This window comes from Hippocampus bargibanti, linkage group LG10 (genome assembly GCF_051943395.1).
Source record: "Hippocampus bargibanti isolate YZ-2025 linkage group LG10, ASM5194339v1, whole genome shotgun sequence".
NCBI classification, from domain to species: Eukaryota; Metazoa; Chordata; class Actinopteri; order Syngnathiformes; family Syngnathidae; genus Hippocampus; species Hippocampus bargibanti.
The window spans coordinates 11,077,798-11,103,211 of NC_142743.1; the positions used below are offsets into that span (position 1 = coordinate 11,077,798).

Consider the following 25,414-nt stretch of genomic DNA (forward strand, 5'->3'; position numbering starts at 1 on the left):
GGTCATTGTTTGTTTCAACCTGTCAGGTTTGTTTCATCTCGTCATGTTTTCCCTCATTGTTTTGTTTACTACTTTTAACCTTTTTGTTCAGATGACTTTGTTTGAGATTTTGTTCCTGCTGACTTTATTTAATACAATTTGTCAAATACATCTTGCTCCTTCCTCCTCTATGCCTTTTTTGGGTCCACTACCACCACCACCTTGCAAATTGTGACACTTTAAAGCTCTCAAGATGCCACCGGGAGACTAACATTGTTGCATGTTAGCCTAGATTGTGCATAGAATTCATTGCCGCGTGTGCGATGGACGAGGGTGTTTTTTTCCCAAAATCAAATCATCTCAAAGTTTTTTTTTTCCAATGCAAATTGAGACGAAAAACACATTAAAGCAGGATCAGATCGGAGTTTCAATCAATCAAAAAAAATCAGCACATCGAAACATCTTTAGGAAAAAAAAGTACCACAGATTAATTAAACTCTGCATTGGGGTACAACTCAATTTTTTATTTTCTTTAACCATCAAATTCATTGAATACAAAGGCAAAACGGATCGAAAATCCTTTACTCAACTTACTTTTGATGAATGAAGGTGTATTTTTTTTTCTTCGTTGGCATTTCAAACCACACGAGTGGTTTTCAGGCATATCTTTTGAATCCTACCATAAATTTGCCATCATTCTGGCCTGTGCCCTTGGATGACATTCACAGAAGAAAATGTGATTCACAGACCTTACAATCTAATGACTTGAATTGATATCAAGAATTGCAATACAATTCTGTTTGGACAATGTAGAAAAATCACATTTTGAGAGAGAATTCTGCAATTTTTATGCATGTTATGCATGCTTACTGTTAAAACTCAATAAAAGACAGATTGATTTTTTCCCCAAAAAAACTTTAACACACACACACAGAGTAGATTTAATCCGCAGGGGCTATTTAATCAAAAAGAGTGAATCTGAAGAGACAGATTAAATAAATCCCAGAACACTTCAATAGATATCGCAGCAATGCTGTGCTTTTTGTGTTGAATTCTCCCATATTTTAAACTGCATCTTTTCAAAACCCACCAGCCAAAATGAGTTGTGAATGGCGGCGTCTGTATTCTTACGTCAGGGATGAAGCCGATGTCGTTCAAGTGGTTGCTGAGCTCCGGGTCATGGAAGGTGATCATTTGCGAGAAGACGGTCAGGTACTCTGAAAACACACACACGCAAACACAAAAATAAATAAATGGCAAAATAAAGTATATAGTCAAATTGACGGGGCTGGGGGATGATGGGGCTATCTTCTAGAACAGGGGTCGGGAACCCATGGGTCGCGAGCCAAATATGGCTCTTTTGATAATTTTATCTGGCTCGCTGATAATACTAAATACATATTCTCGCTTTTTCGCTGTTCATTTCCTGTTTGGGCGGCACTTGGCGGAAAGCGCAATTTTGATTGGATGATACTGGCCGTTGTTGAAACAGGCAAACACCCCTTTTAAATAAGCCCGACGAGTTTAAAAAAAATATCGTACACTTCAGGTTGAATAAACCGAAGGATTCATCATTGTGGACAGAAAAAGTTCTGATTCTAATTTGCAATGACACAGTCGAATGTCAGTGGCACTTTGACAAACCCCATGCTAACGTTAGCCTCAATATACTTCTGTGAGAGACAGCAGAAAGCAAGTGTGGAAGCTAATTAGCCATGTGCAAGCTAGCCCTGGAGTAACTTTGCATATGGACCTGGCTAGTTGACTTTCATTCCGGTCGTTTGGCTAGATTTTTATCATGAGGAACGGAAAACCATTCATGTTAATAGTGAGTACTATCACTATTTTAAATAAGACATTCTGACATTTTGTTGAAAAGTGGCCGCGCGTGTTTGCGTTCGTCTGTGGCTCTCACTGAAAAACATTTCTAAATATTTTACATTTATGGCTCTCTTAGTCAAAAACGTTCCCAGCCCCTGTTCTAGAAAATATATGATAGTTCAATCATGCCTTTGTTCAGTGTGTGATTGGCACAGGGAGCAGGGAATATAATGCAAAACAGTAGCAGACAGTTTTGTTGCATTGCTTAACTTTAGATTTATTAGTTATCTACATCGGTAGTAAAGATGTGCATTTATTTGTTTTTATATCACCAATAGAGCTCCGGGCAGACAGATAAAAATAAAGCCGACTCCATGGACTGCCTAAAAACGGGAGCGAGATCATAATAGTCCAAGTTTGTAGCTTTTTATCAGTCATCATGGACCAGTTTTTAATGCTGCATCATTTATTACCCCGATTGTTCGGTGTTTGCGGCACAGTTGCGGGAATGCTTTGAGAAGGTTGATGCTTTCTTTTCACAGCTTTGAAACAACACACATTGACCCGAAAAAAAAAAAGTGTAATCAACACAAGAGCAGCTGTTTGTAGACCGTGCTAATTTGCTTTTGAAACTGCGCTTGCAACCATGCGGAGGGTATTTGCATTTTGTATTTGGATTTGCCTTTATTAGTCTCGCAGTGGATAAATTTACATTTTACTTTGTCCTTAAACAGCTCGACATCACGTGGGCCAGACATGGCAGCGATCGCGACGTCGCAGGATTATTTTCCCTCAATCTCACCTTGGATGACGTGCGAGTTGTCCTTCAGGAAGAAATTGTAGAGGTATTTTGGAATGAAGGCCGACATACAAGCATATGCCAACGCTGTGGGAAGCACAGAGATCTAAAACAAACCCCATCAAAAAAAAAAAAAAAAAAAAAAAAACAGGTACAAAGACGAGCAATTTGTGATTTCTTACCCTCATTGTTAAAATTCAAGTAAAGAAAAGGAGCACAGAGTGAATCCAAACCTAAAAGAGAGAAGAAAACAAAACAATCACTTAAAATTAAAGCAAAAATTTACATCAGATGTATCTAAAAGCCTGATGGTTTACATCATGCCATTTTTTAAAAAAAAATCCAGAATGTAATAATCTCCCATTAAAACACCATCTGGAGTCAATCTTGACTAAACGAGGTTTGTTTTGGCACATTTTCATTGCGAAGGAACCAAATTAGCTTTTTTTCCCCTCTTTCAATAATAATAATAATAATAATATTAATAATAATAATAATACATTTCATTTTTAAGCGCCTTTCAAACCTCAAGGATATAAAGAGACATTATAGCCCATTGTGAATAAAATTATTAGAAAAGGTTAAAAAAATGCTTACAATAATAATACATTAAAATAAAATATTCAAAATATTTCTTGATTCTTTTCCCCCAGGAATAATATTTTTCTTATTGCTTTTTTCCCCCCCAGATTACAACAAAAGGCATATCTGAACGAGGTCCTCAACAATTGAAGAAATCCGTCAGTTATTAGGTAATTTAACTTGTAAATTGATACTATGTATAGTTCTATGGGAAATATTTTACATATAAACTGTTATGTTTATTGCAGCCGCAGGAGGGTTATGGCAAAGATGGGACAGCACTCCCCCTTGTGGCTAACCGCATTTTACAATCAAGATTTTCTCATAAGGATGCGATAAACTGCTTTCTTTTAGTGAGTTAAGTTAGTTAAAAGTTTAGTTATCCTCAGTTATGGTTAAAAAAATGTAATGACGACAAATGGTGTGCTTTTCATTAGACTGACCCTGCCAGTAGACCAGATCGGGATGGGAGACAACCCAAGCTTTCAAGAGACGTCTGAACTTGATGTGACCTTGCGGGGAGGACAGCAGTTCGTCGTACTGATGGCAGCGTGGGATGTCCACCTCGATCTGTGAGTAAAAAATTAAATACATTTAAAAATAGGCCAGCGTTTAAATCTAGAGATGAGATGAGTGAATTCAGACACCTCTGCCTTGCCGTTACCTGTCTGTCAGTTGGAATGGGCGTGTCCTTATCAAGGCTTTCATATTTAGCCTGAATGTCCCCCTGTACAAAAGAAAAGACGCACAAGGCTGCATTTGGGCGGCCGTGAATTCCTCGCAAAATGTCTTTTTTGTACCTCAACGCCCAGCAACGCAGCCCAGGCTAGTCCGCGCACGAGAGGTGGGATGTCAACCTTGGCCTCTTTGTACACACGATTCTTCTTGTAAGGGTAAGCCTGAGAACGATCAGAATTAGACGAATAAGGTTATATTCGCGACAAGAAATAAGATGGCGCGCAGGGGAGACCTGGAGAAGTCTCTTGAAGAGGATGACACGAAGGAGTTGGTACTCCGTGTCTCTCTCGCGGATGATGAGCGGTAGCTTGACGGTGGCCGACAATTCGTTGGCGCTGGTGGAGTGCGTCAGGCTCGACTGTCTGAGGGACGCAAATGAAGAATGCACACTGTGTCACATCAATACTCAAAAAGTCACATATGCATGGATGTGCCCTGCCTGTATCTAGGCCAGGGGTCAGGAACCTTTTTGACTAAGAGAGGCATAAAAGTAAAACATATAGAAATGTTATTCAGTGAGAGCCACACACACACACACACACAAGCACACACACACGTATATGCAAACACGCACGCACGCGCAGCCACTTTTCAACAAAATGTCAGAATGTATTATTTAAAATAACTTTGTGATAGTACTCACCGTTAACATGGATGGTTTTCCGTTCCTCGTGATTGGTAAAAATCCAGGCAAACGATCTGAATGAAATTCAACTTGCCGGGTCCAGAGGCGAAGTTACTGCTAGCTAGCCTGCACACGGCTCATAAGCTTCTACACTTGCTATCTGCAATATACTTCTCGCAGAAGTATACTGATGCTAACGTTAACATGGGGCTTGTTAAAATGGAATTGTTTCATTGCAAATTAGAATCAGAACCCTTTCTCTCCTCGAAGGTGAATCGTCCGGTGCATTCAAGCTGAAGTGTACTCATCGGGCTCATTTAAAGGGCCGTTTACCGGTTTCAACATGACGGCCAGTATTATCCAATCAAAATTACGCTTTCCGCCAACTGCAGCCCCAACAGGAAATGAACAGCAAAAAAGCGAGAATATGTATTTAGTTTTATCGGCGATCCATATGCAATCAATCATCAAAAGAGCCATATATGGCTCATAAGCCATAGGTTCCCGACCCCTGATCTAGGCTATAGTCTACTTTTCACCTACGCAAGCCCGAAAAGGAAAAGCGGTATTGAAAATGCACGTAAAGAGAAAGAAATATCAGATGCATTTCGGCCTCTTCTGAAGTTGCGAGACAAACTGAAATAATGTGTAAAAATAAAGCGAGATGCACTTACTCGTCCTCCAGCAGCGGGAAATAAGACTCTCCTGCGACATCCTTGAGTCTCTGGAAAAGGACAAAAGATCACCTTTTCAAAAAGACTCAATCAATCTCACCCCCTCCCAAAAAAAACAACAAACATTTATATTATATACATGAGTGGTGTGTGTGTGTGTGTGTGTGTATATATATATATATATATATATATATATATATATATATATATATATATATATATATATATATATATATATATATACAGTAAAGTCTCGTTATATCGATATCGGATATATCGATAGTCCCGGTTATATCGATACTATTTCTATGCACGCACTGAGAAAATTACATGCAAACAGGGTCGGATATATCGATAGTCCCGGTTATATCGATATATTTTCGGACTCCCTTGAATATCGATATAACGAGACTTTATTGTATTATATATATATATTGTCTTTGATCTCACATTTCTGAGCTGGCACAGCGAAAGAGTCACGGTGGTGTCGTCCAGCAAGAAACTTCGATCCCTTCCCTGGCCGAACGACTCGCCATCTTCCATCACAAAACTACGTATGGAGAAGAAATGGGACCCAGTCAAAAATATTGTTCAGTCGTGTGCTGACAAACAACCACCAAAGTCGTGTACTTGGGCAACGTGCATATGAGAGGTTTGGACTGGATGATCTCCTTGTTGATCAGCTCCTTTTCGAGGTCGCCCCCTGCTAGGCACCATAAGTAGTACACTTCGTTGATGGCGCGCTCTGAAAGGTAATCGTCGCAGTCCCCTAAAAGACACACAATCCAAAAGAAATTATTTTTTTAATCCTGGTCACACAAACAAACACAACATTATCATCCAAACAATTCACTTACAGCAACCAGAATTCAAAATTCCACTCCCATTTTTTTTCATCAAGAGAAACGATTGACTGTGTAAGTAGAAATATCAGCATGCACAAAGTGTAGAGTATTCAAGGCCGACCTTCGCAAAGGTCACCGATGTCCCCGGGGAGCTGCAGATGTGCGCAGCGTAGCAAAGATGAAAACAGGCTGACGGGCTTCCGGTAGGGCGTGTAGAGGCAAGACACGCCATCAAACACGGCGTCCCCCAAAAGCTCGTCTGGGCTTGGCCTGGAGGTTGGGCACACGGAATGTGTTTGTTGCTGTGGTTTTGTTTTATTTTATATCATTCAAGGGTGGGGAACAGATTTGTGACCGTTCTACTGAAATGTTTCAAATTGAATGCCGGCCCGTGTCACAAGGCTCCAATTATCTGGCAAGGGTGTTCAAAGGTTTTCCTCCAAGGGCCGCATGTAGAAAAATGGAAGGGCATAAAGGCCATTTAGAAATGTGATGATTTTTTTTAATGGTGAGAAATGTTACAACTCGTCTGTCAAGCTTCTATCTTACTTGGTACATTTGGGGAAAGTGCTCCAGTTTATATAAAATCAAGTGCATTCAAATGGCAGCTTTTTGTGATATGAACTCATTTACTGCCATTCCCAAATTTATTCGGGAATTAAAAATATGACGTAGAGCACCATTCCCGAATTTGTTCGGGTTTTGATTTTTCTTCCTGGGGTGCTGATAAAACGCTGGCCAGACCTCGGGCAATCTTTTTTCCCTTCCACAGAGGGGCAGCATTTTCCTTTTTTTCCATGTTAGCGCTTTGTTCCAGCTTAAGCTGTTGTTAAAGTGTTATATACAGTAAATCAATATGTATGTATTGTATTTTGTACACCCCCACCCATGTCAAGATCAAATAACTCCAGACCCATATAAGTTAGGAATAAACTATTTTTGTCTGATGAAAGAAGAGTCTAAGGTTTCTAACACTGCATTGAATGTTTATGTAGTCCTTTAAGTCAATATTCTGTGGGTCCTGAAATTCTAGTGACAATAACAAAAAACCTGGCACTGGACTAGACACAATTTTTCACGTCTGGCAGTGAATGAGTTAAAAAAAGCTACATTATTAAAAAAAAAAAAATTGCCAGTAATGTGACCTACAACTATTATATGATATCATAATAAGACCCGATACTATGTTCAAAAAGTATTTGCAAAAACAGGAAATGGCTGACATACCGTTTAGAAGGAAGGAAGGTCAAACATTTTCGCAGCAACGCTACAACGTTCTCTGGGAGTTCCTGTCAATATCATGTTTGATCAGACAACCTCAAGCAATAAAAAAAAAACAAATTAACCACAGGGATTTTCATATCAAAGCAGAAACCTGTGATATCAAAGATTGGAACGTACAATTGGACCAACATTTCAGAAAAAAATGTGCCTCAAAACAGGGCTTGTCTTTTATTTGTATTTTTTTTTCTCTGACTTTGTTTTTTTGCCACCGCAGGAGGATACAAAAAAAAGAGGCAACCACAGAACAAGAAGTGAAACCAAAAAATTTGGCATTCTCCTCTGACATGAGCAATGCACACTTCACATCGGAAAAGCGGTGCTGAGCCGCCAAAAATGAACATAAACATTTGGAGGAAAAAGTAAAATAGAATACAGCCGATTTGAGGACTACCTTAATATGTTCCAGGCAACCGTGCTCTTCAGCCAGAACTGTGACAATGTCGTCCATGCAACCTGGAATGGACACGGGACAATATAACGACAGATGTCTTCCGCAGCTCGTTCACAGATTGTGAAAAAAAACGATCTTACCCAAAGTTAGAATAAACTTCAACCTCTCGTTGATATCGATGTTATGCAGCAGCCGTCGACCCTGACCCCCCCAAAAAAAAAGTGAAGGCAGAAAAACGAGATTGAATATAATCTACTGTCTACTGCACAGGTGTCAAAGTCAAGGCCTGAGGACCAAATCCAGGACGCTACATCTTTTTTTTCAGCCCGCAAAAACAAAATTAAACTTGTGAAATTCCTTGATGCTTTCTAAAATCCTAACCAAAATTTCATACTTTTGATGTAAACCACAATAACAGTCATTATTCTTGACTTCTGATTTGAAAACTAGTTATTCATTAATTTGTTATGCGCTCTATATGTAATATTTGGAGGGGATTAAACATTCTAATGGCGTCCCCAAATTCATAACGGCCCTCGAGAGGAAACCATAACTACAATGTGGCCAGCGACAAAAATTGACCTTGACACCCCTGGGCTACTGGAACGGTCACGGCTTGGATTTGAAGCGGATTTACGTGGGACAGGAGATGCGATACAGATTTCTCCACCGTGAGACAAATAAAGGGTCATCCTATCTAATCTAATCTTACAATGCAAAACATTCTTACAGCGCAAAGTTCAAACAGCAGAATGCCAAGTGACCACACATCACTTTTGGGTCCCGACGGCCGCGGGGATTCGTGGTGCAAAGGGTCACTGGGGTGAAAGGAGCCCTGCGCAATCACCTCGGGAGCAAGGTATGATGGGTACCTGGTGAGGAGCACACATTTTGTTTTCATTTTAACAGTCATGACTGAGTTGTGTTCCTCCAGTGACCAAGTAACATGAATTTATTGTCCATGATAGCCTACTGCTAACGCTAACGCAGTTCGCAAGTGACCATGACAGTCTTTTTTTTGTAGAAACAATTTTTAGTATTTTCCAGTTTGTTCGAGCAACTAAATTTCAACTTTGCCATTCAAGACTCAAAATAGATGAAAGGATTGAAAATAAATATATGCGTCCAAGTTAGCTTGGATTTATTTTGTATAGTGCGTGAAAGAACTGGAAGGATATATTCCACAGTTCTTTCTCGCAAGAATATACATCAGCCCCATACCCGATTGGAAAATCCACATCAGCGCCGTGATCCGTCATATGGTAGAGGCCAAACTTTGCCAGCTTGACGTTGCCCTGTTAAAAAGAACACACAAAAAAAAAACGCCTCTCACGGTAACATCAGCTCACTATATTATTGCATAATATTTGAATATATCAAAAGCTTAATGTTTACCTTGGTATCAAGGAGCACATTGTGCACACTGAGGGCCCTGTGCACCATACCGTGTTTGTTCATAAAGGCCAGGCCTTCCAGAACCTCATAACCAATCTGTAGAACCCTGTCGGGGCTGAACGCACACGCATTTGTGTCACAAACACATTTTGACACCATCAAGGTATGTCATAATAACTGAATTGAATGCTTAAATTGTAAATTGTCATTATAAAAAACAACAACATTGAAGCGCTTCTGACATGCTTAATACAATTCATATTTATACATTGATATATGTACAGTAAAGTCTCGTTATATCGATATTCAAGGGAGTCCGAAAAAATATCGATATAACCGGGACTATCGATATATCCGACCCTGTTTGCATGTAATTTTCTCCGTGCGTGCATAGAAATAGTATCGACATAACCGGGACTATCGATATATCCGATATCGATATAACGAGACTTTACTGTATTTAATATGGTGAGATAAATACAAATAAAAAATGTTATAAAATGCTTTTTTTTTTTTCTGTCTCAACAAAATATTTTCACACGCATATTGTGTTAAATAAACTGTAACGGCATAAAAAGTGGTGATCGTATTCCATTAAGAATTATTCTCCCGCTCCTTATATCTCCTGTTGTTAATGGACCGTTAATATGTCACAATTCCAACCTCATTTTGTTTCCCCATTTTTGGAAATCACTCAGACTGCTCTCGTGGTGTTCGGCAACAACGATGAGTCGTTCTGCAGGAAGAGGAGAAGAAGGAGACACATATGATGAGTGATAAACAGTCATGTAAATTCCACAAGTTGTATTACAAAATGCTTACCATGCTTCCCTCTGGAAATGTCCACATACTGGCAGAGTCTGGGATGGGTGACAGTCTTCAGGATCTGGAAGCGTCCTAATATTTTGATGGAGTTGGGAGTCAGGGGAAGGCCATTGCTTCCGCACACATCATGGGGGAGCGCTGAGGCGAAGAATGTGAAAGCCCCCAACTGAGCATCCTTGAGGGGCTGCATCCTGCATTATTATTGTCCAGGTAAATAGATCTCACTTGAGTTTTATCCATCCATTGTCGAACCTCTTGTACTCATTAAATTATGCGCGAAATTGACTGCAGTTCCATCGTCATGGGTACAGTATTTCTTATGAAATGCTCCCATGACACATCGCGTGACATACCAAAGTGATTCTTAATTTTACAGAGAGAACTTTTTTAATGTTTTAAACAAATAATGAATTGATCAGAACACATTAGAACGATCAGGATACTGCAGATTGATGCTGCCGTCTACTAACACACGCAACATCTGACATATCGTTTCCCGGTAGGAAACGAATACATAAAAAAAAAAAAAAAAAACCACATTACCTACGAAAGATGCCCCTGCATTCGTTTTACATAAAATGGGTCCGGATGTCGTAGAGCATGGACAGGAGGTTTAAATTCCCAATATTGTCATTTATGAAGTCGGTTATTATCGCCCAAAATTAAAGAACGTGATCACTGACGTCACATGTATGCGACATTTAAAGAGACATTTAAATTTAATATTGTAGCAGTTGAGGAAGGAGAACACACGATTGACTGGAGTACGTCTTTATTCCAACTGCTAACAAGTGAACATAGAAAAATTCAGTAAGATATTATCATCCTAAACACGCCTCCGCTGTTCACCGGCTGGGTGAGGTGCCTGGCCCTAGTGCCCGCATTAATATTAAGTTTAAGATGAATATCAGTATGAGATGCAAAAAAACCCAAGATTTGTAGTACAATGTCATTCGTTTTTCAACTCTATTGGCAAAAAAAAATAACTAAATATGAGCAGGCACTTTTCGGGCAGCTACACGAACAGATTATAAAGCATGTTGATAAAAGCCATCATAGGGTATTTGGGCCTCCGCATGTTTTACAGATCGGTGGTGTTGGGCCTAATTTATCATCTGTGTGTATGCCTGTGTTAAATTATTGTAAATGTACTTTGCCATGAAGTGCCAAGCCCCCGCCGACGCTGGCCTAAACGTGTAGAGGTGAATGCCAAACGTCAATGTAAGTGTAATGTATTTTTTTATGTTTCCCCCTTTATTTTATGAATGCAGTTTTGCTAGCAGTGCCACTTACAAAGAACGGAACGCCTTTGAAACAGTTGTTGCTTTTGGTTCACAGCTATATTGTACAATAAGTACATTATTCTTCGTCCTGTAAGAACGTGATTATTCATACGAGTTTCTGTCTTAATATATTTTATTATTATGGTTGCGTTAGACATGCAGGCAGCAGTCCTAGCGTTTTAAACAGTAACAAAAATGGTAGCTTTTCGTAGAGATTGCAAATACGAGAGAATAATAATGCACGTGTCAATCATTGGTGTGGGAACTCGACATTTTATTCTGCGCAAGCGCTTAAAAAGGATTTACAATTTCCGGGTATCACATGATTAACTCGTTTCGCAGGTGACATCAATCAGGGAAATTACCCCAATCATGTCTTTGCCTCACATATACACACACACGCACACTCAACACTCCCACTCAGACATGTTCACAATTTCATGCAGCAAAAAAAAAAAAAAAAAAAAAAAAAAAACAAGAAATAAACTGATGCAAAAACAAAAACATCCTACATATTTGCAACACTTTGCAAGCTTCAAAATATTCACATTTCTCCAAACAAATATCTCTTGAATCTTTCAAGTTTCACTTTTGTCACCGCCTTGTTAGACAAGAATCTCCTTGGACCATGATGTTTGCAGATGACATTGTGATCTGTAGCGAGAACAGGGAACATGTGGAGAAAATAGAGATGTGGAGATATGCCCTGGAAAGGAGAAGAATGAAGATCAGTCGCAGCAAGACGGAATATATGTGTGTGAATGAGAGGGATACAAGTGCAGGAGTGATGCTACAGGGGGAAGAGATAAAGAAGGTGGAGGATTTTAAGTACATGGGGTCAACTGTCCAGAGCAATGGAGAGTGTGGAAAAGAGGTAAAGAAGCGTGTCCAGGCAGGCTGGAGCGGCTGGAGAAAAATGTCAGGTGTGATGTGTGATAGAAGGGTTTCAGCTAGGATGAAAGGAAAAGTGTATAAAACAGTGGTGAGACCAGCCATGGTGTTTGGACTGGAGACAGTGCCACTGAAGAAAAGACAGGAAGCAGAGCTGGAGGTAGCAGAGCTGAAGATGTTGAGGTTTTCTTTGGGAGTGACCAGGTTGGATAGGATCAGGAATGAGTACATTAGAGGGACAACTCATATTAGAGGCTTTGGAGAGAAGGTCAGAGAGGCCAGACTGAGATGGTTTGGACATGTCCATAGGAGAGAGAGTGACTATATCGGGAGAAGGATGCTGAGCCTTGAACTGCCAGGCAAGAGACCGAGAGAAGACCGAAGAGGAGGTTTATGGATGTGGTCAAAGAGGACATGAAGGTAGCTGGTGTGAGAGAAGAGGATGCACAAAACCGGGATAGATGGAGGACACTGATTCGCTGTGGCGACCCCTGAGGGGAAAAGCCGAAAGGAAAAGGAGAAGAAGATGAGGTGATTACTTAGTAACATGTTCCAGTTACGCCCTCACTGCTTTAAGCCATACAGTGATTTGTTGAGTTTACATAGCAAACGTTCTCCTGTTTGTGACCTGGTCTCAAAACCTTCAGGTTGCTCCACATATATTTCACAGTCCATTTGGGCATGGAGATATGCACATCCATTTGGTGTAGGGTAAGATCTTCCTGCACAGCCAACTGCATCAGTGCTCAAATAGAGGTAATGTTAGCTGTCTGTGAAAATGTCTCTCTGTAGTCAATTCTTTCCACTTGACCAAATAATTTTGCTACATATCTGGCTTTACACGTCTTAGATCCATCTGGGTTTTCTTTCACCATATACACCCAGCGACCTCCCAATGCTTGTTTGCCCTTCGGTAACGGGGTCAGAGTGAAAGTCTCATTTTTTGTCAGGGATTCCATCTCCTCTTCCATTGCAGTAGCCCTCATTTTTGACTTTTCAGATTGTATATCCTCTTCAAAAGTCCTAGGTACACCATAAGTTACCTTGTAGAAATAGTCAATATTTTCGGTTTTGTCATCATCACACTCAGTTTTACATATGTACTCCTTTAAATATTTTAGAGCCTTTCTTTGCCTATTAGGACACCTCCTTCCCTGTTCTGTCTGAATATTGCCTGTTTCTACTGTCTCTTCAGCACTCGGTTCTTTGCTTTTCTCAAGTTGATCTTGACTCTGTTTGATTTCCTTTGGGGGTACTTGACTGTAACTCTGAATATCGTCTCACAAGTCACAACCCATTTTGAGTTTGACCATCTGTGTTGTTTTTCATTAAAAATGTCACCAGTCTATATCTCAGACCTTTCTTGTCTCGGGTTGGTAGTACACATTATAGGCTGGATTATACTTATCATAGCCTACGAAAATCCTCTTCTCTCTGGAATCTAAGTTCTTTTTGTCCTGTTTATATATGTAACATTCACAGCCAAATATTTGTATGTTAGAAAGGTTGGGTGCATTTCCTGTAAAAGCCTGGTAAGGTGTCTGCTGTAGCCGCTTACTATAGCATATGTTGCAAATTTGAGCGGCTGTTTGTACAGTATGTGTCCATAGTTGCTTGGGAAGTTTACTTTCCAATAGCATGCATCTAGACATCTCAAATAGTGTTCTCCAACCTCTCTCGGCAGTTTCGTTTTGGTGAGGTGAGTAGGGTGCACTTGTCTTATGCCTTATCCCATTCTGTCTTAGTAAAGATTGAAACTCTTGCCCATTGAACTTGCCGTTGTCGGATCAGATGCATTTCATTTTGCCATATGGGGCTACATCGGCTATGAATTTTTCTGTAGCCTTTGTCATGTCAGCCTTTGCCTTAATAAAATATGGAAAATCATCCCACTGTGGTCATCAGTGAATGCTATTGAGTACCTGTCGCCATTTCTATCTGTCGGTTCTATAGGACTGCACAGGTCTGTGTGCACTCGCTGTAGCACAGTTGCAGCCTTAGCATCTGCATGTCTGTTCCTGCTCTGTGTCAGCTTGCCCTGTGTGCATATTTCACAGTTTTGATTAGGCTCGTATTTCCCTCTAATAGACATTGAACCACTTTTTCTAATTTAGCAACATATTCGCGAAGTTACAATGATCCAGTATTTTGTGCCAAGTTTGGATATCATAACAACCATACGCTTCATCAACATGTTTCGCTTCCATTGTGTTTAGGTAATAGATTCTACCATACACCTCCATTTTGATTTTGTCTCCCATCCCTGTGGACTAACCAGTCATCACCATCTTTGAAGCGGACCTCTGCTCCACTCGCTATCCCTCCTTTGACGGAGAAGATGTTCTGCGGAAATGCTGGGATGTAGAGCACTTACTTGAGTCTCGTCTTCAGGCGTCGTCCCACGCTGTCCAGGAAATAGACCTCAGCCTCTCCTCTCATCTTTGCCATTCCGCTCACCTTGGTTCCGTCTGCAAGCTCAATGATGTGGTCCTCGGGTTTGAACCTCTTGTTGACTGTTTTGAACTTTGTGGCGTTGTTGACCATATGTGCTGTGGCGCCACTGTTGACCATAAAGCCCTTCTTGTTTCCACTTTGTATCGGATGGTCATTTAGATTGAAGAAGAAGGATGTGTGCTCTGACTCAATCTCGTCAGCAGCTCCCTTCATTCCGCATCGGCCTTGATGTGGCGTGTCCCACCTTCTTTCCTCTCTTCTCGGCTGGGAAGTGCGAGGACATGTCCTGGCCATGTGCCCTCTTTTCCCGCAGGTGTAGCACTCTATCAGCCGATTCCACTTTCCCGCCTCTCCTCTCCCTCTTGTAGTCCCGCTGGTTTTCATTACATTGTCTTCGTTGGCACTCTGGTCACCTTTTCCATACTTTTCGGTACGCTCAAAACTTCGTAGATTAGTTGTGAACTCGCCGAAAGTTATTCTGTCTTTAGTTTGGGTGACGTGCACAACGAACGGTTTGTAAGAGTCAGGAAGCCATTTTAGCACCATGGCTATCTTCTGCTCTTCTTAATGAGGTGAATACAGTCTCTGCTCGGCTAACATAGTCCGTGACTGTCTCATAGCTGCCTTTTCGGAGTGGGGAAAGTTCACAATACAAACTCACCACCCGTGGTTTGTCCTTTCCAGCATAATGCTCACGGAGAATCTCCAATGCTCTTCTCCCGTCACGTTTTGCGTCCCTCATGACCAGCGATAGGCTCTTATTGTCCAGACATTGCACCAACTTAGCATATGCCTCTCCATTCTTAGCCTTGTCTTCGGCGAGAGCTTCTTCGCTGTCTTCCTCAATGTTCGGGACGCCCAAAATAATATCTCTGAGGCCTCGCAACTCCATGTGCGCCAGGAACCTCGTCTCCCAGAGCTCGTAGTTTTTCTCATCGCCATCGAAGAAAAGCCTAAACCATCTTTGGCCTGTGCTACTGCGCCCATAACATGTTGCACTAGACATTTTGGCAGCAGTCCTAGCGTTTTAAACAGTAACCAAAATGGTAGCTTTTCGTAGCGATTGCAAATACTCATGAGAGAATAATGATGCCCAGCCGTGTCAATCATTGGTCTGGGACCTCGACTGACATTTTTTTCTGTGCATGCTCTTAGAAAGGCTTTACAATTTCCGGGTATCACATGATCAGCTCGTTTTGCAGGTGACATCAATCAGTGAAATTACCCCAATCATGTCTTTGCCTCACACACACATATACACACACACACTCAACAATTACCACAAAACAGCTTTAGCTGGCAGCACCAAATACTCAAATACGTGTGGTCCCTTTGATCTCCACGCTTTTTTATTGACAACGCTCTCAAGTTAACATCATTTAGCAAACACGGCATCACAAGCAACAACAACAAAAAAAAAAAACACATCAGAAATTAGCTTGTTTTAACGAATATAATCAACATAGTCAATTATGTCGTAAACTTACTATCCGGCATTGGATCGTTCGTTGGTTGTATAGCTATTTTTAGAGTACAGTTCCTTGTAGTTGTCATGCCGATGTACATGCAAGATGCAAAAATATTTAACTGTTTCGCAAGGATACGTTATTGACAGAAGGAATTCACCCTTTGTTTTATGACACGTTTAAATGCGTATCCAAAATAGTTCAACATTTATGTGGGAGGCCCGCTGGTTCAATTTAAATTAAATCAAGAACGTCAACTCTCAACTTCAACGCTTAAATGTTTCTATTTTTCCTTCTATTTTTTTTCGTCTTGGGCCAGGACTTGTTTCCCACCACCTCACATTTAATTTGCGAGAGCTCCGCCCGTGTGAAAAAAGTAATAATTGGAAATAGACACATTTTAAAATCTGATTTCAAAGTCCAACTATTTTGTCATTCTTGTAAATGACTTTAGGACCATCCACATGTTCCAGTTTCGGCAGTATGCTGAGGTACATTTGGGATATGCTGGTCAATCGTTTATCTTTCTCTGCGCCTTATAAACAGAGGTCACCTTTTTCCTCACTTGAGGCCTTCAGCCAATAGCGAGATAGCTTGCCATTAAGATCTGATGTTATTTGCACAAGCAAAACAAATGATGTCTCCTGAGATGAGTCATCGCGCCGTAGTGACGTGATGACCTTTCACATTGTACGTGCATCTAGTGCATTCACCAAAACACCATGATCCACCCAAACTTTACTCCACAAGATGAAGCCAAAATATTTTGCAATTTTCAGCTCCTTACAAAGAATAGACAGAATCACTCCTGTGAATTTGTGACTGCGAAATTCCAAGGACTCACTATAAAATAAAATAAAATGTTTTTTTCATGTTCATAGCTCGTTCCTTGTTCAAAATGTCAAGTTGCAACCCATTGGTGAGGCTGAAGCAGCGAGCTGGAGAGGCTGACCAGATCATCGAGTACCTCAAACAGCAAGTCGAGCTGCTCAAGGAGAAAGCCAGTAAATGCCTTCAAATCCTCTGCATAATATTCCCGCTGAGAGCCCAGAATTTAATTTTATTTCACCCACTACTGTATTTGCGCTCATGCAGGAGCACTTCCTAAAATCTGGACATTAACGATAATTGCTGTTATTTTAGGTATCCAAGCCAGCGTCAGGGAGGAGAAGAAACTGCTGGTGGAAAATGCCAAATTGAAGTGGAACATCGACGACTTGAAAAAGCAGCTGCTGGACAAAGAGAAGAGAGGAGGTAAAGTTGTCTCGTTCATTTTAAATAATTGATTGTCCCCACCAAGGGAAATTTGTTACACTCAGCTCGTCCTGCAGAACCATAAACACACCGGGCGATACGCTCCGCACCAGAAACAGCTTACACAGAAATCAAGGCTGACTTAAAAAGATGTCTTGTAAATAAATAAACAACTTGACTCTCATACATATCACAATAAATATTTGCCTTCATCTTCTTCATCGATGTGGAGATAAAGATTGTTTGTAACGGTCCATCTTGCCTCTACATCTCCTGCCAGGAAAACGAAAAAGCTGGTACTGTGGGATTTTTTTAATTGAGCTGTCTGTTTTAGAGTTTCCGTCATCAATTTGTCAAACTTAAAGCCCAGGGGCCAAATGTGGCCTGCCATGTCATTTTATGTGGCCCACGGAAGGAAATCGAGTATGTCAACTTGCACGATGCTTGCTAAAATATCAACTGCATTTCAAGCAGAACTTCAACTTTGAGATATATATATATATATATATATATATATATATATATATATATATATATATATATATATATATATATATATATATATATATATATTTTTTTTTCATTTGTTTCACTCATCGAGAGACTCAAATGTCTAAACAATGCTTACATTTTCAACATAGCACAAACTACTGTATTTTACGGTGTATAAAGCACACCCAAAAGCATTGATTTTCTTCAAAAGTTGACCCTGCGCCTTATATGCCGTTGCGTTTTATATGTGAAGTAATATTGAGCCACAAGAGGTCTCGCAACTACTGTCAGCAACCACCGACTCCATTTCCCCCTGTATAAGAAGTCATGCGTAACCGTAGCCTCGACTGTAGCGCCTTATAATGTGGTGTGCCTTGTATTTGGAACACTTTGATATCTTTAACTTACGACCGGGTTCCGTTCCGATAAAACAGTCGTAAGTTGAAATGCGTTCAAAATGGCCGACGCGAGGTTTATACGACAGAATAGTATATGATGTCAATCTGTTGTTTTTAAAGAACGTTTTCTCTTGAATACTATGATATACCACACTGCTTACAGTTCAATTATGAATCTAATAACTTTTAGTGGCATTTTTGTCATTTTATATTTCGTTTTATCGATTTTTATTACTGTGTCGTTCTGCTGACCCAAATACGCACGGCTTCCCACGCATGCGCGCTGATGAGAAATCGCTCTCCCTGCTAACGGAGAAGCGAGAACAGGTCGCACAACACACGTTTGGACTTAGGCGGATGCCGAAGGAAAAAAGTCTCAAAGAGGCATGGGCGGCGTTTTGTCGTCGCGCTGATCCTGCGCGCCGACAGCCGACCCACCACGGATTTCGCCCTGGCCGGCGTTGGGGGACCCTCGACCCGTGTGCCGACGACCACCCGCCACGGCGTCAGTGAACACTCCCCCCAGCCGGTGCCATCACGCGCTCGCTGATCAAAATTGTCATACGCGTTTGTGAAGAAACTGTTATTTTGTGCAATGCTGTAATATTCTCTGTTAAGTTAAATGAAGTATGCTGAATGTTGAGCGCATCTGGCAATGCAGCCACAACGCTACATATGGTCCTTTGACAGCGATTAAAAAAAAATAATTCTTATAGAATGCTGAGAGAAGTGGTTGCTCTCTGTGCTCTGGCAAAACATCCTACTTGTTCAATCTAAACAAGAAGGATCATCTCGAGTCTTTATTCTACCAAATTAATCACAAACACGCTGCAGATCTCAACAGCGTTGCCGGGCTGCCACCGCAGTGGTTCCAGCCTTAGAATTTAAAAAAAAAAAACTATCTGGCAGTTGTGGTCGTAACTCGCACCGGTCGTAAATCGGATGTTACCTGTATTATACATTCATTGAATGTGCGCATTATAGTACGGTGCGCCTTATATATAGAAGCGGTTCGAGAATACACCATTCATTTGTGTGGTGCGCCTTATACACCGGAAAATACGGTAACTTTCTTCCAAGAAAAACACTGCACTGATTGCGTAAACTTTTCACGAACTATTCACCTTCTCACCACCGCACTGCTTTCACACACCACGTGGGATTGCATACCATGTAACACACTTAAAGGAAAACCGACGTCACTTTTTTGTTTCCTAACTGACATCAGAAAAACATTTTATAACATCTAAAATACCCAAAACACACAGTATATTTTTATTCAACTGCAAAACACCAATAAAAATGATTTATTCCATGTCATTTTGAGGCATCAGGGGTGGGAAATGTCGCACCCAAGGGAGGCAGAAAATGGCGACAAAGCTGTGTAGGGAATTAGTCAGCCTGTTTCCACAGGCTGATAAATTCCTTCCATGGAGCTTGGTCGCCCTCTTCTGGCGGCTTTTTGGTGTAACATGAGGTTTTCAGACCAAACAAGTACAGCAAAATACATTGACGTGATGGAAGGACTGCTACAATATGTCTTTTGTTCGGTCAGGGGCGTTCCTTCAGTGACGTACGGACTCAACTCAAAAACAAGACTTCCTGAATATTCAGCGCGACTCTTAAAACGTAAAATATAGCTATATGCGGTGGAATCTTTGTAAAATACGTTCAGTTGAAGTCATTTGAAGCCATTATACAAATTATGGACACAACTTGTCCGGAGACGTCGGTTGTCCTTTAAGTACCACATAACAAACACACTTGCATCACGTTCTGACCAAGTTTCCTCTTCCCTGCAGTGCGAGACGTTGCCATGTCGCCGTTGGAATCCTCTGAGAAGTCCAATGCCACCCCTCCCCTACCCACGGGTCCTACACCCACCGTCACCCTCGCCGCTTCCCACCTTGTCCAGAGTCCTCCCCGTAAAGACGACAGCCACAATAAGAAGAAGTCGGAGAAAAAAGGTGACGCATCAACATTCCGCTAGTTATGAATGCCTTTTTGAAGTCATCAGACATTGCGCTCGACACTTAAAAGCAGCTTTTTACGCAGTGTTTGAAATCGTCGGCCGCAATCAAAACACACGTTTCATATCAGGTGTTGATTGGTCGTATTTGACGGAATTGGATTGGATTGGATTGGATTGGATATGCCTTTATTAGTCTCACAGTGGAGAAATTTACATTTCACAGCAGCAAAGTGATGAAAGGAATGAAAGTAGAAAAACGAAATACATGAGCTGCTGGAAAGGCAGCCACTCTCGCGGCGCCGTCTTGAAGTCAAAAGAACAATGAAAATGGAATGGAATGGAAAAAAACTAAATAAAACAAAAGTACGTTTGTGATTCATTTATTGTGTTGCAAGTGTTTTAAATAAATTTATGTTACAGAGAAGCCACAGCTGAGTTTCATTAATCTTCAAAAGGCCTTTTTAGTCACTGTTAGCATTTAAATGCTTTTTTTAGGCTTTTCATGTGAAATCATCCATGGCAGACTTGACTTAATTGGAGGAGCTTCAATTTTAATCCAGTCTTTCTTTTTTTTTCAAGGAAACCAAAGGTGATGTTCATTTCTCCTTTGGTGAAAATCTCCCAGAATGTTTTTTGAATCAACATTTCCGAGGAACTTGTGTCGGACATTTCTGGTTAAATTAGCATGTAAACACTCACAGATGCTTCGGTTCGTAACACACTGGAGATGGAGTCCAACGTTGCCTTACAATTGGGTGACTTCAAAGTTGTTCTAAAAATCGATGTCTCCAAACAAGTGATCTCACTCATTCCTTGCCCGACTCAGAAAAATGTTCTTCACGTTGTAGTATGTGGCATTTTGTTTTTTCTCGTTGCAGTCATCGCCGTACCCTATGGAAGAGTATTAGTGCCAGGTTGAAATATATATATATTTTTTAAAGATAGGCTATTATTCTGAGAAAAAAAATAGGAAATTTGCGACTTTCAAAATTGCAAACTTGCTAGATACAAACATCGATGAGAAGGTTTCTTCAGCCGTCATCTGTACAAAAGTGAAGGTTTCGGACGTTTCGCCTCCTATCCAAGAGACTTCGTCAGCGAACTAAAGTCTGACTGGTCGTATCGGCCCCATTTATATATCCCTAATGTCCAGACCTAGTGGCGCCGGACACAGCTATGATAGGTCCCTACTCTCAGGTTGGGGGGGGGGGCGCGGGACCCCCCCTGTGGCCCCACTGGGGGGGGGGTCCCGCGCCCCCCCCCCCCCAACCTGAGAGTAGGGACCTATCATAGCTGTGTCCGGCGCCACTAGGTCTGGACATTAGGGATATATAAATGGGGCCGATACGACCAGTCAGACTTTAGTTCGCTGACGAAGTCTCTTGGATAGGAGGCGAAACGTCCGAAACCTTCACTTTTGTACAGATGACGGCTGAAGAAACCTTCTCATCGATGGACCACTCCTGTACGACTGAGAGCTTACACAGACGTAGATACAAACATGTAAATTTGCTAGATTTAAAGTCACAAATTTGCTAGATTCAAACTCGCAAATTTGCTAGATTTAAAGTCACAAATTTGCGAGATTTAAAGGACAACCGACACCATTTTTTGTTTCCTAACTGACATCAGAAAAACGTTTTCTAGCATCTAAAATACCCAAAACACGCAGGCTGATATTTTTAGTCAAATGAAAAACACCAATAAAAATGACTTAGAATGTCCAAAAACTACTTCAAAATGAAACCGGAAATGGCCAGTTTCAGAAGGTCCCGCCGCCTTGTTTGTGACATTACGCAAGGACGTCTTGCCTTGCTCTAGAATCAAAACAATGGCTTCAGATTCGGAGAAGATGCTTTCTTGTTACTCATTCAGTTATGAATATGATTCAAATAGTTCTGAAGAGGAAAGCATAAATGTTTGCAATCGATTAAAGAAGTAATTCTGTGTCATTTTGAGGCATCTGGATTGAAATGTAGCATCCCAGAAAATGCACAAGATGGTGCCCAAGCTCCGTTGGAAATGGGCTGATTTGTCCGCTGGGAATTTGTGTCAACTATCAAATAGTAGTCTTGGTGCAACACACAACGATTCACCACCTTGTCATTTATGTCTTTTCCTTCTAATTTCGCCATCAACACGGATCAACACGAAGTTTTCAGACCAAACAAAGTACTGTACTGTAAAATGCATTGTGTGTCGCTTTCTCGGTCAGTGACAATACCTACCATGACATCACGATAGGTATCGTCACCAACTCAAAAACAAAACTTCCTGAATATTTAGCGCAAGTCTTAAAACGTAAAATATAGCTATATGCGGTGGAATCTTTGTAAAATACGATCAGTAGAAGTCATTTGAAGTGATTTTACAAATTATGGACACAACTTGTCTGGTGGTGTTGGTTGTCCTTTAAGCAAATTTGTGACTTTAAAGGACTACCGACACAAATTTGCTCGATTCAAACTCACAAATTTGCTTGATTCAAACTCACAAATTTGCTAGATTTAAAGTCACAAATTAGCGAGATTTAAAGTCACAAATTTGCTAGATTCAAACTCGCAAATTAGCTAGATTTAAAGTCACAAATTTGCTAGATTTAAACATTTAAAAAAAACTTTTGGAGTTTGAGATACATCATTCGGTCGTGCGGTGGGTTAGCGTTAGCAGCCTTGCGAGACGAGATAATTTGCAGGACAGAAGTAGGTATCTGTGGAGTTGTAATTATGGCGTAATTCATTTATTTTATATGGTTTTCATGGCCTAACTACGTATAAAATGTCAATGCTTTTGGCCGCGACCAAGTTCACGACACTGCCTCTTTAAACTCCGGATAGAAATCACAATATTGTGATTCTGTGCCAAGACTTGAAGGATCTCTTTGTTACTAAACCCGATCTCAAAGTCACAACTGATTAACTCGTCCATTTCAGCAAGACTACGGTCTCCTATCCCGTCAGCTACGGAAGAGCATTATGCTGCTAAACCACCGCACGACCGATTGATGTATCTCAATCTCCGAATTGTTTTAAAACGTTTAAATCTAGCAAATTTGTGACTTTAAATCTCGCACATTTGCAAGTTTGAAACTTTCAAATTTACGACTTTTTTCTCTGAATAATACCCCATCTCTAAAAAATATATATATTTCAACCTGGCCCTAATGCTCTTCCGTAGTACCCTGATTATCCACAAAATAAAAAATAAAAAGCCTTCTCGGATTGACGGCAAATCGTTTGGCTTCCACTGTACTCGTAAAATCTGAATTTGCGCGACAGTGAAAATGACTTTTGTCGTCTCTTAAAACGCACAGAGAAAAAGCCGCAGAAGATGACGACGGCCGGTCAGGACGACGTCAAGGTGGACGTGTCTCGGTTGGACCTCCGCGTCGGCCGCATCATCACGTCGGAGAAGCACCCGGACGCCCACAGTCTTTCTGTGGAGCAGGTGGACGTCGGCGAGCCTTCACCCAGAACGGTGGTCAGCGGGCTGGTCAAGTATGTGCCTCTGGATCAGGTACAAACTCTTTTTGAACCAAAGTGGGGAAAAATATGCTTAATATTGCTTTATATCCCTGTGCTGTTTTGGGATAAATGAAACTCAGCAATGTTTTCAACTTTTTGGGTGCAGATGCAGAATCGCATGGCTATTCTACTGTGTAACCTGAAGCCAGCCAAGATGAGAGGGGTGACATCCCAGGCCATTGTCTTGTGCACCAGCTCGCCCAACTTGGTGGAAATCCTCGACCCACCAAATGGGGCCGTGCCAGGGGAGAGAGTCACTTTCCAGGGTTTCTCAGGTGTTTTCATAGTTTCTCACTTTAAGAAGAACTAAAAAAATAATTAAAACAAAGGGAAGCTGTGCTTGCATCATGAGAGAGAGAGAGAGAGAGAGAGAGAGTGTGTGTGTGTGTGTGTGTGTGTGTGTGTGTGTGTGTGTGTGTGTGTGTGTGTGTGTGTGTGTGTGTGTGTGTGTGTGTGTGTGTGTGTGTGTGTGTGTGTGTGTGTGTGTGTGTGTGTGTGTGTGTGTGTGTGTGTGTGCGTGCGTGCGTGCGTGCGTGCAATTTTCGCAATATTTCTGCATGCACTGCTTCACATATTTTTTTCATCTAAAGTGCATTGGTGTGAAGATAGACAGCTACACATATACATAGATATTTTGCAATATTTCTGCATGCACTGATTCACATATTTTTTTTCATCTTTAAGTACATTGTACCTTGTTTTAGTCATTGATTGACATTTTTGGGGAGACGACCACATGCCCGATTGAACTGATTGACAGCTTTCGCGTGCAAAGTCAAGGCGACTTTTTTTCTTCACAAGAACAACTCAAATCAGATCAAATTGTGACCGTAAGAGGAAAATAAAATTTAGGCAGGGTGGGGATCATTTAAGGTGGAGTCGTAGCAGCTGCGTCCATCATGTTGATGGTTTCCTATCAAGTCACACAATTCTTCCTTATGACCACTCAACCGAATAAGAAAGATGACGGCTTTTTCATACAAAATCTTCCTTTCTTCACACTAACCACGTCCATTAAATCCTCATGTTTCCCATCGCTCAGTCAAATGTTACCAATTCCCACCAGTGACATGAAATATGATGCTGCAGGCGAACCTGACAAAGAGCTAAACCCCAAGAAAAAAGTGTGGGAGCAGATTCAGCTGGACCTCCGCACGGATGGCAAATGCGTCGCAACCTACAAGGGGGCGCCGTTCCAAGTGGCCAGAAAGGGAGTGTGCCGAGCCCAGACCATGAGCAACAGCGAGATCAAATAAAAAGAAGAGGAGCTGTTCACCCCTCAGGGGTCACCACAGCGAATCAATGTCTTCCATCTATCCCGGTTTTGTGCATCCTCTTCTCTCACACCAGCTACCTTCATGTCCTCTTTGACCACATCCATAAACCTCCTCTTCGGTCTTCCTCTCTGTCTCCTGCCTGGCAGTTCAAGACTCAGCATCCTTCTCCCGATATAGTCACTCTCTCTCCTCTGGACATGTCCAAACCATCTCAGTCTGGCCTCTCTGACCTTCTCTCCAAAGCCTCTAATATGAGTTGTCCCTCTAATGTACTCATTCCTTATCCTATCCAACCTGGTCACTTCCAAAGAAAACCTCAACATCTTCAGCTCTGCTACCTCCAGCTCTGCTTCCTGTCTTTTCTTCAGTGGCACTGTCTCCAGTCCAAACATCATGGCTGGTCTGACCACGGTTTTAGCACCTGTTCCCCGTTCATCGGCAAACA

At 41.2% G+C, this 25,414-nt stretch overlaps 3 protein-coding genes and 1 long non-coding RNA gene across 8 annotated transcripts in view; 3 read left to right on the forward strand and 1 right to left on the reverse strand.

Moving 5' to 3' along the window:
- The window catches only part of LOC148892439 (uncharacterized), a 31,524-nt gene extending 21,560 nt beyond the window's left edge, over window positions 1-9,964 (forward strand). Inside the window, exons 6-12 of one of the 2 annotated variants that reach the window (XR_016116140.1) lie at window positions 1,116-1,191; window positions 2,535-2,645; window positions 3,289-3,351; window positions 3,430-3,534; window positions 3,619-3,753; window positions 8,471-8,597; window positions 9,832-9,964. This is a non-coding gene — a long non-coding RNA (uncharacterized LOC148892439). The remainder of the gene's footprint in view (window positions 1-1,115; window positions 1,192-2,534; window positions 2,646-3,288; window positions 3,352-3,429; window positions 3,535-3,618; window positions 3,754-8,470; window positions 8,598-9,831) is intronic. The other variant, XR_016116142.1, reaches the window with a different exon arrangement.
- The window catches only part of tbck (TBC1 domain containing kinase), a 42,497-nt gene that overhangs the window by 9,101 nt on the left and 7,982 nt on the right, over window positions 1-25,414 (reverse strand). The window contains exons 1-20 of one of the 2 annotated variants that reach the window (XM_089005467.1): window positions 10,502-10,723; window positions 9,956-10,149; window positions 9,797-9,869; window positions 9,134-9,248; window positions 8,960-9,033; window positions 8,469-8,610; window positions 7,879-7,939; window positions 7,739-7,800; window positions 7,291-7,352; window positions 6,185-6,333; window positions 5,849-5,987; window positions 5,669-5,768; window positions 5,219-5,268; window positions 4,152-4,281; window positions 3,982-4,080; window positions 3,846-3,908; window positions 3,625-3,751; window positions 2,782-2,832; window positions 2,603-2,686; window positions 1,111-1,196 (exon numbers count right to left, since the gene is read on the reverse strand). In XM_089005467.1, coding sequence (XP_088861593.1) covers window positions 1,111-1,196; window positions 2,603-2,686; window positions 2,782-2,832; window positions 3,625-3,751; window positions 3,846-3,908; window positions 3,982-4,080; window positions 4,152-4,281; window positions 5,219-5,268; window positions 5,669-5,768; window positions 5,849-5,987; window positions 6,185-6,333; window positions 7,291-7,352; window positions 7,739-7,800; window positions 7,879-7,939; window positions 8,469-8,610; window positions 8,960-9,033; window positions 9,134-9,248; window positions 9,797-9,869; window positions 9,956-10,148 — 1,860 coding nt within the window. In that variant the 5' untranslated portion in view covers window position 10,149; window positions 10,502-10,723. Of the gene's footprint in view, window positions 1-1,110; window positions 1,197-2,602; window positions 2,687-2,781; window positions 2,833-3,624; window positions 3,752-3,845; window positions 3,909-3,981; window positions 4,081-4,151; window positions 4,282-5,218; window positions 5,269-5,668; window positions 5,769-5,848; window positions 5,988-6,184; window positions 6,334-7,290; window positions 7,353-7,738; window positions 7,801-7,878; window positions 7,940-8,468; window positions 8,611-8,959; window positions 9,034-9,133; window positions 9,249-9,796; window positions 9,870-9,955; window positions 10,150-10,501; window positions 10,724-25,414 lie in introns of those variants that run through there. The other variant, XM_089005468.1, reaches the window with a different exon arrangement.
- On the forward strand, window positions 10,037-25,375 carry LOC148892441 (aminoacyl tRNA synthase complex-interacting multifunctional protein 1-like). 3 transcript variants are annotated; one of them, XM_089005475.1, is made up of 7 exons: window positions 10,037-10,168; window positions 16,934-17,056; window positions 17,196-17,306; window positions 19,999-20,163; window positions 23,482-23,684; window positions 23,799-23,967; window positions 24,782-25,375. In XM_089005475.1, exons 2-7 carry the CDS (start codon window positions 16,951-16,953, stop codon window positions 24,946-24,948), a joined length of 921 nt encoding a protein of 306 aa, XP_088861601.1. In that variant the 5' UTR covers window positions 10,037-10,168; window positions 16,934-16,950; the 3' UTR covers window positions 24,949-25,375. The 3 variants fall into 3 exon arrangements, with proteins under 3 accessions (XP_088861601.1, XP_088861600.1, XP_088861599.1); XM_089005474.1 differs by lacking the exon at window positions 10,037-10,168 and adding an exon at window positions 11,062-11,179 and having other exon boundaries at window positions 24,782-25,374; XM_089005473.1 differs by lacking the exon at window positions 10,037-10,168 and having other exon boundaries at window positions 16,924-17,056.
- The window catches only part of LOC148892442 (aminoacyl tRNA synthase complex-interacting multifunctional protein 1-like), a 31,926-nt gene continuing 17,618 nt past the window's right edge, over window positions 11,107-25,414 (forward strand). The window contains exon 1 of the mRNA XM_089005477.1: window positions 11,107-11,179. The gene's annotated coding sequence lies outside the window, so the exon portion shown is untranslated. The remainder of the gene's footprint in view (window positions 11,180-25,414) is intronic.